The sequence below is a fragment of the Micropterus salmoides genome, unplaced genomic scaffold (assembly GCF_014851395.1).
Source record: "Micropterus salmoides isolate LMB-PRFRI ecotype aquatic unplaced genomic scaffold, ASM1485139v1 Ms_hic_scaffold_19, whole genome shotgun sequence".
Lineage (NCBI taxonomy): Eukaryota > Metazoa > Chordata > Actinopteri > Centrarchiformes > Centrarchidae > Micropterus > Micropterus salmoides.
Window position 1 is genome coordinate 1823021 of NW_024041039.1, and position 13226 is coordinate 1836246.

The window sequence follows — 13226 nt, forward strand, 5'->3', positions numbered from 1 at the left end:
ACAATAGGTGGGATATTTCATAGTAGAAAAACAGTCAGGGAGATGTCTTGACACACCCGTGCAGTTTTTAGAAATAACCACAAATAATTCCAACCACCTGTGTGGGTGCACAGGACCATTGGCTGAGAATGTCACTGATATACTGCTGCTGATGGTTTATTGATTATTTAGAGTTTGAACCTGGTACAAGCATTTATGATAAGAATGCATCATTTATATAACATTCATCTTAACTAATTAACCGCAAGAAATTTCCCCAGACCGAATCTAACATTTAATAAAATGCAATGCTCATTTCAGCTCCCACGCTTCATATCATCAGTGACTCCAAGAGCAGAGGCAAGTTGTGGTTTTCTGAGAGCATGTAGAGGAAGGTGACGAGTATCTGTGTGAATGTCTACACATTTCTATGACTGTTTGTACTTTTTTGTGGTGCTACAGTTGTGTTTGTTACATTGTAGGCAGACCTGTGGTAAATTATCTGTTTCTCATCTTTGCATTGACTATACTCCATGATCATGGGTTAGGGGTGGAGGTGGGGGTAAAAGGGCTCGTGTTTTATAAGAGCTGAGATCAAAACTTGAATCATTCAGAGTTCTGATAACTACTTTAGCCAGAAGTTATTTTCTGTGAGCGATTCAGGAGTTTGCTATTGAAGAACAAAGCCGAGGTGTTATTTTGAAGATGAGACTCAGCCTGGTGGTGGCCGCTCTTCTCTGCTTCACCACATGGATGAGCGTAGTCCATGCAAGTGAGTACTGCAAATAAAGTTCAGAGTGTCTGGTCTGAGTGTTTGGCAGTGTAAAATTAAGGGTAATTAATCTTTCTCTTTCTATGTCTGTCTTGTTTAGCCCATGGGCCGGTGCCCCTCTGTTGTATGCAGTGGTCCAACACCCGAATCCCATTGAACCGAATTGTGGGTTACACCATTCAGTCTGAAGGCGTCTGTCCAATCGCAGCTGTGATGTAAGTGGTCCTGTAATTTCCCAATGTATAGAATTAAACCATATCTCAACCTGGAACAAATATCCACATGTAATTTATATTTTAAATGGTAGGTTGACCCAAATTCACACCGCCCTCTCTCCAAATGCAGGCCAGTGGAGTGTAACCCAGTCACTCTTATTAGCCACTTTGGCAGGTGGCATTCACAGGGCTGCCCCTTTAAAAGTCGTGATTTGAGTCATCTGTTGCATTTTTCCCTTCGAAAACAGCTCACAGCAAGAACTATGTATTATTCAGAACAACAGGGTACATTTGAATTTTTTTGAATACTTATATTCAGTGTATCAAGCTTTGCTATTTCAAAACCTGAACAAACTATTTGCATGGCTAGCTTCCCCCTAAAGGTTAAGTGAGAAAACAAGATTTAGTTTGAACTTGGAGCAATTACCCCATTAAGAAATTATTATTAAATATATTTTATTATTATTGAAATTGCACTACAATGACATTAACAGATTACAATCAATTGCAGGTTTCAGACAAAGCTTGGAAAAAGAATTTGCTCGAACCCTAACAGTGTCTGGGCCAAAGAGGCGATTCTGAAGGTGGACAAGGAAAAAGAGAAAGAAAACATTGCTAGAGAAAACGAGGAATGTATGGAAGAGTGAATGTGTGTGACATGTGAATTTGTTTTTTGGTTCTGAGATTAAAGTCAGAATTCTGAGTTTAATCGCAGAGAAAACGTGTCTGAGGAATCACAAGACAAATCAAAGTTTCCACAGTTCTTTCTAATTGGACTTTTCCTGCTGTATCACATCAACAATTAAACCTAAAACTAAAACAGACATTTATATTTGATTTTATTGATGATTAAATATGCAAAATATCCATTTAATATATGTTAACCATAGCTTGTTGTCGTAAATGTGTTTACTTGTTCCAGTCAGTTGCCAATAAAGTCTTTCTGAGCAAATCTTGTGTTTCTGTCATGATGACCGTTACAATATAATCTAAAACTAAATTGGTATATTGTGGTTTGTATGTTGACGTTTCTTAGTAACTGTCTGTGTTTCCACACAGGAAGGACTAACAAGTCTAGACAAAGATGAACATCATAGATGCAATAATACGGCTGTTATGTTCAACAAGTAGGTATCATTATGAAAATAAACAACTAAAGCTGGACAAACAAACATACAGTATCAGTATATTTGTTATACTGATTACTAAACATTTTATTATTATACAGGCAGACAGATAGTGTACCTTGTACATGTACATACATTGTGGTCTGGTTAGTAGCTTTACTGTGCAAGTAGTGCACGACAATGCGGGGGAAAAAGTATTGCCATGTTTAAGTTACATACATGGGTGGCTTTTTAAATCTGTTTTCTGCTTGACAAAAAATGCACATGATGATATGTACATTTTACAAAATCTGCATTGGGATGTGATTTCCGTGGCCCTTTCCTAAATTGGGATGTGTCCTAGTCCTATAGCTGTGCAGGCCGGCATCAATGATCCCTGAAGTTGGTAACATATCCAAACTAGACTGACGGATGAACGGACAACAGACTCAGAGATTGCTGGGATCATTTTGGTCACTCATCGTTTAGGCATACTGGAAAATGCTACATGCTCTTGTAATTATATACTGAGGATTATCAAGTTGAGAATGAAGTTGTCACACACACATATCACAACATCTTTTCCACCTACTGTGACGCACACAAGACAGAAACCACAGAAACCCTCTTTGATGAAAAAGTCATCACAGCACATATAACACTGTGCTAATATAGGTGAAGTACTGCAAGATGTGTTATTACGTAATATTTGTCACATTTTATAGTAAATAAATCACATTCTGCTGTAATGGATATTTGCTCTTGGTAACCTCCAGATAAGCCTCAACATAAGTTAAACATTTGTCATCGAATAAATAGCAGCTGTTTAAATGTAAAATTCATTTCATCCTTCATTGTATGATAACATGTGCTTTAGAGTTTGTAAATCTCAGAACAAAATATAGTACCTGAGCCAAAATGCCAAAGTACCTGTAGCTATTATAGCAAAATACAAACTAGTAAAGGTAGAGAAGGCTTGTACATTTGTGCCTGTTTCAGGGCTATATTTGGTTTAACATGAAACTATGGGGGGGCTATGCCACCACAGCTACCACATCCTGAACGCTCGTCTGTGCGTTCATGTTTGTGGTCGCCTAATTCAGCAGAAGTGGGACTGTTTCCTCTCTTCTAAGAAAATTTAACACAATGTGACAACATTTTAAAGTAGTCATGTAACATGTATGACAGAAGTGTCTTACACACACATAATACATACAGCTGTGGGTGACCACGTGCAACAGTATATAGGAATACTTAAAGCCGCACTAATTTCGGCATGTTTATACTAACAATGAAATGTTGTAAAGGCTGTAGTGATGAATCCACAGAGAAGTCTCACTAGACTCTGCAGTGGCCCCCAGCTCAGCGGGGCATTTCAGCATTCAGCTCATTGTTTTGATTCCCTCATTGACCCTGTTTCTGCCTGCAGTAGGCAGCAGTTTCAGGTAAAAAGCTCTGCTAAAAACACTACATTGTAAACCAAGGAAGGTTAAAATCAAGGGCACCTGGACTTGGTTGAAGATACTTAAAGATGTTTTGTCTGACTGCTGATGGATGCTGCTCGGTTCATTAGTGCTCCTGGCGGCTGTAATGATAGTAGTTGTGGACGTTGGCACATGAGGCCAAAAGTCTTTGTTCAATCTCCTGCGAAGGGATGAAAGGACAGCATTGTAATTGACCCTTCACTAAGCCACGCCCAGAATAAGCAGCTGGCCAGTCAAAGCGTCTCTCCCGACTATTAACCAACATCATCTCCATAACAGCAGCAGGAGTGTGTTTTTTACAAAGCACACAGCCTGGGCCCAACGTTTCTTAACACCGCCGGCTGAAATAGAAAAAGAAAGCAAGTAAATCCCGACTTTTAAACAGCTGTTTCTGTTTATAAGAGCAGTTACAAAACGTTCCGTTAACGCCGCTCTCTCCCGATGAGTCCGAGCATCAGTGACAGACGCTGCTGGAGTTTCTTTCTCTAAGTTTCACGTCGCTGCTTCAGCAGACGCCGGAAAGAACGCCTCTCCCCCTCGTTCTACTTTCTTCCTTTAGTTTTGGCATGAACAACAAGTCCGGTCCCGCTGAGCTGCCGCACAGTCGTGTATTCACGTCAAGGAAGGTGCGTTCAGTAACGAGTAACGCAGCGTTACTTGCCTTAGTTTTAGAAAAGTAATTAGTTACACTACTAGTTACTGGGAAAAGTAATTACTTATTACTGCCCAACACTGCGTAATAGTGAATAGAGACCTACTCTGCTTTACAGGAACAGTGTTAATCCGTAACATCGCTGTCTAGTCTCCTTAAGTAATATTAGGTGACGTGGTCCACTGTTACTCTGTGATCGGTAGGCTGTAGCTTCTGTCTTTATTTGTTTCCCGTCAGTTTGACGGCCTGAAAAACTTAAAATGTGTAATGCAAACCCTTCTGAGATTGCTTTTTTCATTTTTCCAAAACTATTTCTCCAGGGTGTGGAGCGGCAGCGCCATGATGAAGGTCCGAAAGATTGTTGGACGTAGTAACAGTAACTAAGGGGGACCTGGCTTAGCAAAAGGCCCTCTTCCTCTGTTTAGTGATGGTCTCTCTATTCTGGTGTAAATGGCCCCTTTCAGTCATCTCTCGAAGCATCTGTCCACCCTGTCCAAAATATGTAATTGTTGTAATCGTGTAATGGAAATTAGTGGCCCTAATTTATGTATTTCCCAAATATTTTCCAGAACAAATTAATAAACAAACAAACAAACAAACAAAATATTTTTAGCTCCTGATTGTGGAACAAACAACATGTCAGGTGAGCTCATGAGGAAGTTTCTACAGCATCTAGAAGCTTCAGCCTCATCCACTGGAAAGCGCTTTGATGGGAAACTTCTACAAACTGTGATCCACATCCTGCAGCCAGATCATCTGTTCCCACATGCATCTGTTTACAGAGCAGTCTGAAAAAGAGCTCGTCTTTCAGGCCGGTGGCTTCACTCGGTAAAACTTTACAATAAGGTTACACAACATATTCAGTAATTACCAGGGAATAAATGAGGACAGCAATTTATAGAGTAGCTAATGTTTACTTAATGATTAGATAATTATGAAACAAGTGAGGAACAAATCAGGGATTAATTCATTGTTGATGAATTGTTAAAGAGTACAACCCTGATAATTATAGAAAGTGGTCAGTATGATTATTTCTCAGATATTCATGAATTAATCATTAATGATTCATTAATATCAGATCTGTTCTTCAGTAACTCATCATCTTCTATACAGTCCTCCAGTAGGAAATATTAGGGAATTGCTTGAGTGTGTGTTTATTTATCATTCTGCATTAAAGCCCTTTAAAGTAATATGATATGTTTGGTCCTCTGTCCAAGCAGCAGATGGAAAATCACTCCACATTACTCAGCATGCCTGCATTCAGAGTGAGCACCAGAGAGAGAGAGAGAGAGAGAGAGCGAGCAGTGGTTACAGCTTCAGGACTGAGTGACTACTGAACTGTCCTCAGCAATACTTTTTAATTTAAAAAATGTGTATAATCACTGTTATGTGATAATATATCAATGCTACAGCTACTTTAAAGTACTGTGGTACATAGCCTGTTGATAGAGATAGATTGATCATATCTAGTATAGAAGTGCTGACTAAGGGTAAAACATCTTTAAGCAACCTAGTCGGGATGGGGTCTAAGAGGCAGGTTGATGGTTTAGATGAAGAAATTATTGAAGTTAGTTGGTAAAGATTGAGGGAAGCAAAACAGTCTAAACATGTATCTGGTTCTACAGCTGTTTCTAAGGTTCCTGAGTTAAGAGATAAGTCGGTGCCAATTTTGTCTCTAATAGCTAGAATTTTATCATTAAAGAAGCTCATGAAGTCGTAACTACTGAGAGCTATGGGAATACTTGGCTCAATAGAGCTGTGACTCTCTGTCAGCCTGGCTACAGTGCTGAAAAGAAACCTGGGATTGTTCCTGTTTTCCTCTATTAATGACGAGTAGTACGCTCGTCATTAATAGAGGAATGTTCTATTTAGATTTATTGCTCATCCTTTGTTAAAAATAAATGACTTTGTTATACTTTCAACATGGTGTGTCTCCGTATTTGTCACGGTCCAAGAGCCAGATCTTGACAGTCACAACATATTTAAAGTCAAGCTCTCTGCCATTTTATTTTTTTTTACAGTTCACTGTTACTGTGTAAAAACACGTCCCAAAGTCTTAACCCCAAACGAAGCAGCTGAACTGAGTATTCTGGATATTTACTGCAGTGAATACAGTTCCTGTTCAGCCCCCAGAGTAACCAGCACCACCCAGTGGAAGAATACAACAGAGGAAGACACTGTAGCTTTCAGCTCACTTTATGAAGACAGAAATATTTCAGACATGAGGTTACATGTTATTCAGGCCGTGATTAAAGAGCACTGTGCAAAGTAACACACAGATTATATGGCAAAGTGTATAGTTCATTCACAAAAGCTGTAGCACTTGTAGTTACACTGAATCCCTGAATCAAACATTTGACAGCATCTGTAAGACAAAGCATGAGCTGCTGTAGACACAGAGCAGGGGCTCAGAGACAAACAGGATTTAGGAAAATGAGAACTGGATGCAACCTGGTGGATCTGAAGGTAGCAAGATCACTTTATGGTGGAAGAATTCACCAAGTCCCGCCTCTATTCTCTTCATCCAATCAGCAGCTCAGCAACTAATCATCCATGTCTGAGGCACATCTCAAGCTTTATCCTCTAATATTTCCCACAATCATTTCCCTGCATTTCATTATTTCCCAGCATTGTTACATCCACTTTCTTGCTTTTTCTCTGCACCTTCTGTGATTTCAAACAGTCAGTTTCTGTTTCTCTGCAGCCCCCTACTTTAATTGAAAGTTAGCAAAAGTTAGTTAGTCGCTTGCTCGCTCCATTAATTGATGAGAGCATCGATTTAAAAGCTATGTCTGTTTTTCCCATTAAATGGATGTTGAACCATGAGGACACAGTCCTGTACATGAAGAAGATATTTCTTATTAAAAAACAATCAAATTAATCAAACAGTCTAGCACACATGAGGAAATATGTATGGCTTCAAATTGATGATCAAAGCACATATAGAAACGTTATGCCTGCTGAAGTGATGGAAAGATTTCAATAACAATACAATATCAGGAATAATATATAGTCCAACATTGATATTTAAAGTTTTCTTCTTTTTGATGTTCTTTAAAACAGTGAAAAAAAGATTTGTACTGTAAAAACAAACAAACCAGGGTCCTCATTAAAGACACATCCTAAATCTTTTCCCATTACAGACTGAGGTTTTCTAACTTTAGATTGTTTTACCTATAGTCAGGATTCAGACTTCACTGAAGCATCCAAGAAGCTAAAATCAAACATTGTGAGTCCTCACTATAAAACAGCACAGACCTGATTTAAATTTAAAAATTATATTAGCCTGCTGTGGCTGCTCAACAACTGCATCTTTGGAAAAAGGGGAACCCTAAATATATGGTAGGAAGATTATTATGACCTTTTACAGTAATTAGTACGGGTGATGTTCTCCACTGACAACGTTCTAGTGACAAATTATCATTAGTTACAGCAATAGATAGTTTAAACATGGACTTTGTCTAATTTCTATTTAAATGTATGTTTCTGTCCTAACCACGTACCATTGCTCCTAGATTTCCAGACACACCAGGACAAATGGACAGAACGTAGAACATTTCAGTGGAGATATTTAGAACTCACTACAAGAGAATCATATGGCCAAAGGCAGAACTGTTGGGGTGTAAAATAGGCACATTGACAGTTATGTTGTTTGTGAAAAGTCTGTCCAATGGCACAGTCTATGTTTGATTTCCATAATGGAATTCAAAGGTAAAGTAGAATAATCTTTGTTTCCTTTCTTTCACTTTTGAGATGAGACAGGACAAGCAGTTAGGATTGTTTCTGTAATGAGCCCCCTGGATAGTAAAAGGTTATTTTGAATTAAACCAAAGGAAAAGTGATTCTCATGATACATCTTCAGAGAGGTCTCTTGATGATGAACCTGGAGCTGGAAGATCTCTGTAGTTTTCATTTTACTTCTTCAGTTCAATCAGTCACATTGCCAGGTTTCGATACACTGTAAAGAAAACACAAATTCACTTTGATCAACTGCTCACCATAATGCAAAGTTTACAGTGTAGGAGTGGTCTCTTAATGTTTTCAGTAAATATAATTATATCTGTATATCTTTTTTACTCTCCCACAGATTCAGGAGGAAGTGACTGCACACAACTCCTCTGTGGCAATGTGCTTTTATGATTCAGGACAGTCACATATTTCCAGTGATGTTGGTGGAAAGTGTGCAGTTCATAAAACTGCAGGTGCCTGGCCAGCCAAGAGAGGATGGATTCATTTATCCGAAGAGAGAGTTGAGTTATCGGTTTTACAATACTGGTAGGTCAATACTGAAGGCACAGCCTTCACAATGGACCTCCCACCCCTTTATTTCCTATTCCAATACCAGACAGGTTTTATGCTGATTCAAATTATTTGTTTCCAGTACACTACTCTTGACAAAATACACACAACCTAGAAGCTTTGTGCTATAAATGTGATATCTGATATTTTAGAAATGATCTTACCTTTGAAGGGTGCTGATGACTTGGTTCCTGAAGGGATCATTTTGATCTTCATATTTTTTAGCATTGATCCAGTCCTCCATTTCTTTTTTAATCTCTGGTTTCATGAGATCTGTTTTGTGTTCCAGGAGGTTGAACCATTTATCCACTAATGCTTTAGAATGTTCTGGAAAACTGTCCTGGAAAACCTTCAGCCTGGTGGGACTCATTTTCTTTTGGTCAAAATTGTAGTACTCCTTGGAGCTGTCTAGCATACTTCTGGGCATTGCACCAAGGATGGTCAGTTTGAAGGTGGCCGCAACATCATCCTTGCTTATGGTTTCAGCCAGTAAGTCCCTGAATCTTTGAGATTTTGTACTGGGGAACTCACGATGCACCTCTTCTGGCACATAAACAATTGGAAGCCCAAGCCCATGAGTGTTGTATACGTCCTCTATAAGCTTTTTATCCAGAGGAGAAGAGGATGTTGCCACCTCAAGCATAGCTGTAGCTAATTTACTATTCTGGTTCAATTCCTTTGCTTTCAGTATACTGTTTACTGGTGGTTGGTGATCTCCATTGATGAACTTTCCAATTCCTTTTCTGTCCTTTGAATCCTGCTGCCACTCTTCGTACAGTTTCACTTGCCCAGTTTCTTGCTCAAGAGCTTCCTCAGTTTCTTTCATGAGTTTGATTTTTTTCTTTGCTGGTGCAGCTCCCTCTGCCATGTACCAGTCCCCTCCTCTGATTGCTTCAGTCCACTCTTTGCGCTTGATGAAAGGCTCCCATTGGCCTGGATGTCTGAGGAGAGTGTCGGCCTCCACAGATCGGAGGCGGTCTGCTTCTAAAGCGATCTCTTCTTCACTGGCCTCCGGTTTCATGCCTCGTGCCAAAGCGTGAAACAGGCAGCTCTTGCTCTCGCTGTCTATGTTTACTGTCTGGTTATTGATGCGCACGTCATAATGGCCGTCTGGGTGTTGAGCACTCTTTGGTCTGTAGATCAGTGTCACAGTTTGACTGGTGGATTTAGCTCCTGGGCTCAGCTCCTGCATCTTGGTAAGTCTGCCATGGCTGTCCTCTGTTAGAATAACAACCTTAGTCCCAGTGGCTTCTGACAGGACTCTGATATCGAGAATGGTGCCTGCAGTCACAGGGTTCCTGATCTTTTCAGCATGTGACTCTGAGCGTTTACCTGCCTCTCCTGCAGATTTATGTTTAGCATTCGGGTCTCCTGGCATGTATGAGATGTATCTGTTGTTCTGTCCAGCTTTGAGTTTTTCCTCTGTTCTGTCACTCTTTAAGCCAGTTCTTACATAACGGCCAATGACGCCATTTACTTTGCCTTGAACACGAGAAACAATGTGACTGGAGAACTTCTGGTGGAACACTTCAAAAAAAGCATCAGCCAATAAAGCACTGATGGTGTCAGCCAAGTCCTGCTTGAATTCTTTCAGCATCTCAGCATCAGAAGCAGACAGCTCATTTACCTTCACTTTCTCTTTTTTAAATATATTCAGCTGTTCATGGAGGTTTGAGAAAAACTTGCTGGAGAGGCTGTGCACTGTACTAATAGCGTCTCCTGCCAGTACTCCCATGTGGACAGCTTGGATGGCTGTCAGAATTCCACGTGCTGTTCCTCTGGCCTCTGCTTTAGCTTTGTTAATAACTGTGGACAAAGATGAGTTGAGTTTGTTCTGCCAGCTGAGGTCTGCATAGAACGGCTGTACAGCAGTGTTGCTTAACTCTTTGAAAATGGCCAGCAGCTCACTCTTTTGGTTCTTGTCCTGCAGGAGATCATGAAGCTGGTTTTTATCCTCAAGGTGTGAGAGGACGATGGAGTCTACTAATGAAGCCAAGGGCTCTTTTTCCATATTGGATTTCACATCTTCAACAATTCCCTTTTTCACGTCATTTTTGATGCTGTTCAGTATTTCTTCCAGTATTTTCTCTTCTGCCTTCCCAAGTCCATAGGTAATGATTTCCTCTACCATTTTTTTAGCAGTGAGCTTTACTACATTCTTCATAGTTGTCTTTGTGATAACACTTAAACCATCTTTAGCCTGTCTGGAGAGAAACTTTGGCATCGCCTTCAGCTGTTTCCCAAAGGCCTTTATTAACATTTTAGAAGCTTTGAAGCCCTTTGCAATCAGCTTTCCAACTCCAAACCCAATGAGAGATACACCTATAGAAATGGCTTTATCTATAGCCCACGATGTCCAGCTGAATTCTCCAGTCACCATGGCCTCTATGCCAGTGATGCAGTCTGATATTCCTTCAGTGATGAGTCCCATGCCGACTTGAGCTAATGTCCCAAATGTAAATGCAGTGAGCAGTGCCCCTCCAATAATCTGTAAAATTCCAAGACAGAACACCAGCAGACCTTCCCATGAGAAACGAGGCTCCTCTTCCACAGAAAATACATATTTCAGACCTTGACTGTAGAGGTTGTAGGCTTCCACTTGGAGCTCTTCATCAGCATCAGTCGACACCAGGGAGAACATTGGGGATTTTTTGACTATTGCATCTCTCCCTCTTTCTTTGATCTCATCCAGCTTCTGGATGGCCTCACTAATGTTTTTATCAAAGTAACTCAACATGCTGCACTTGGTTGTTAACTGTTTTTCAAGGCTGGTTTGGTTACTGTTGGCTGAGTGTGCAGAGGACATTTTTACAAACTGCAAACAGACCACGGATTGTTCACTGAGATACTTCAGAGACTCCTGAGCCTTCTTTAGATCATCTCTGGCCTTAGTCAGGTAATCTGCTTTCTGCTGCTTTATAGTGCAGTATGCATGACTGTAAAAAGCTATGGCTGCCCAGCTTTCATCTTGATTCATGGCTTTTTCAAATAGCCTGGCGCTGACGTCCGGTTTTTCACTCAGCGTGACATTTCCAAACGTGATGTAGTGATAAATGCTAGAACACGGTGAAGTCTGACTTTGAGACTGACTTTGTGCCAATGACAAATCAGCTTTCAAACTCGTTTGCAATTCATTTCTCTTCAGCTGGTCAATTTCCTCTGATTTTGTTTGCAGCCATATCCCCCAGAACTCATTCATGATGGCAACAACAGCTCTTTCCTCTTCTCCATCTGTCTTCTTATAAACATCTTCAAGAGTTTTGCAGTACTCTGAAAACAGGTCCTCTCGCAGTTTCAACTCAGTGACATCGTTCATCATGTGATTTATCTTTTCTGCTGCAAGTCTATCCCTTGTGCTCTTAGCTTCCTCCAGAGAAGACACCGTCCTGAAAGACTGGTGTTCAGTGGACGCGATTATCTGAGCAGATCCAGGTTTCCCTTTACGAGCAGTTCGACCAAAAGCCTGGAGTTCCACTCTTGTGTTCTCAGAGAGGAAGGAGAGGATCACAAATAGTCCTCCATTGTTGTTCACCCGTTTGGACACTTTTATGTCTGTGCCACGCCCGGCAAGGTTTGTGGCAACAATGACATCACCAGGTAGCAGTTCCTTTTCTATTTTGCTCAAACTGTCTTTGTCGCTGCGGCAGTAGAGAATGATCTCACCTGGGATGCTGCTTTTCAGCTCTTCGTAGATCTCTTTGGCTTTGTTGATAGTTTCACAGATCACCAGGGCTGCTCTTCCATCTCTGTATGAATTTGGGGAAATCTGAGCCATAACCACACGTTTTATTTCAGATTTCCACTCTTCAGCTGAGGTCTTCAGAGTACCTTTGACCTCAAATAACTTCTTCCGGTCGAATGTTGGCATTTTGCAGGCAGACAGATTTGGATATAGCTCCTGCAAAAACAGAATGTCTGCTTTGCTCCGAAGTGTCCCCGTTGTTCCATATATTTTCCCATGGTACTTTTCAAAAAAGGAGATGTTAGACACGTAGTTTGTCACTGTTGAAATTGTGCTCAGTTTGATTTGGTGTTTAATCTCAACAAACTGCTGCAGACCATCTCCCCACTTCTTATTCAGTTCTATTATACCAGTTGACCTGAAATCCACTGGACAGACGTTGTCGTTTTCTACAACATATTCCCGTCCTTGCTTCAGCTGCATTGCCAGAAAGGCATTCTGAACCCACACTGACACTTTCTTCTCCACCAGATTCTTCAAGAATCCAGGAATGCTGATTTTGTCTTCATTGTTTGTGCATGGGGTGTACTGAATCTTCTCTGAGATTAATTCTGCAATGGGCTTGATGAGAATTTCTTCTGAATCATAGAGAGTACAACACAAGCCTTCCTCCAAGACAAGAAATTTAACCTCTGGAATGTCCCTGTTGTTGTACGGGCTGCGTTTTCTAAGACGGAGCAATCCCTTGTTGTCTAAAGTGTAAACAGTGAAACCATAGGGGACATAGTCCTCAATTTCTTGGAAAAACTCTACCACAGCATCCTGACTCACAGTTTTCAGTTTGATCAGAAGTTCATCCTTTTCACTTTTGTAGGTATCATCTGTAAATCCACTTGGCACAGTGTTGGTTTCTTCAGCGATACGTAAAATGTCCATTGGATCATTAATGTCAGTTTCTTCTGTGTCTATTGAGTCAAAGATGGCCTTGAAGAATGAAGCGGGAGGACCCGGACAAATGTCTGGTCTCCTGTAGACAG

The 13226-nt window shown here is 40.5% G+C and overlaps 2 protein-coding genes across 2 annotated transcripts; one reads left to right on the plus strand and one right to left on the minus strand.

The window, feature by feature from the left end:
• Window positions 1-548: 548 nt before the first annotated feature.
• On the plus strand, window positions 549-1918 carry LOC119910646 (monocyte chemotactic protein 1B-like). The gene is made up of 3 exons (XM_038729360.1): window positions 549-751; window positions 852-966; window positions 1478-1918. Exons 1-3 carry the CDS (start codon window positions 685-687, stop codon window positions 1611-1613), a joined length of 318 nt encoding a protein of 105 aa, XP_038585288.1. The 5' UTR covers window positions 549-684; the 3' UTR covers window positions 1614-1918.
• Window positions 1919-7311: 5393 nt separating this feature from the next.
• Window positions 7312-13192, minus strand: LOC119910463. Its single transcript, XM_038729090.1, has 2 exons — window positions 8672-13192; window positions 7312-8166 (listed from the first exon to the last, which is right to left on the minus strand). The coding sequence occupies exons 1-2, from the start codon at window positions 13123-13125 to the stop codon at window positions 8136-8138; spliced, it is 4485 nt and encodes a 1494-aa protein (XP_038585018.1). The 5' UTR covers window positions 13126-13192; the 3' UTR covers window positions 7312-8135.
• Window positions 13193-13226: the final 34 nt, after the last annotated feature.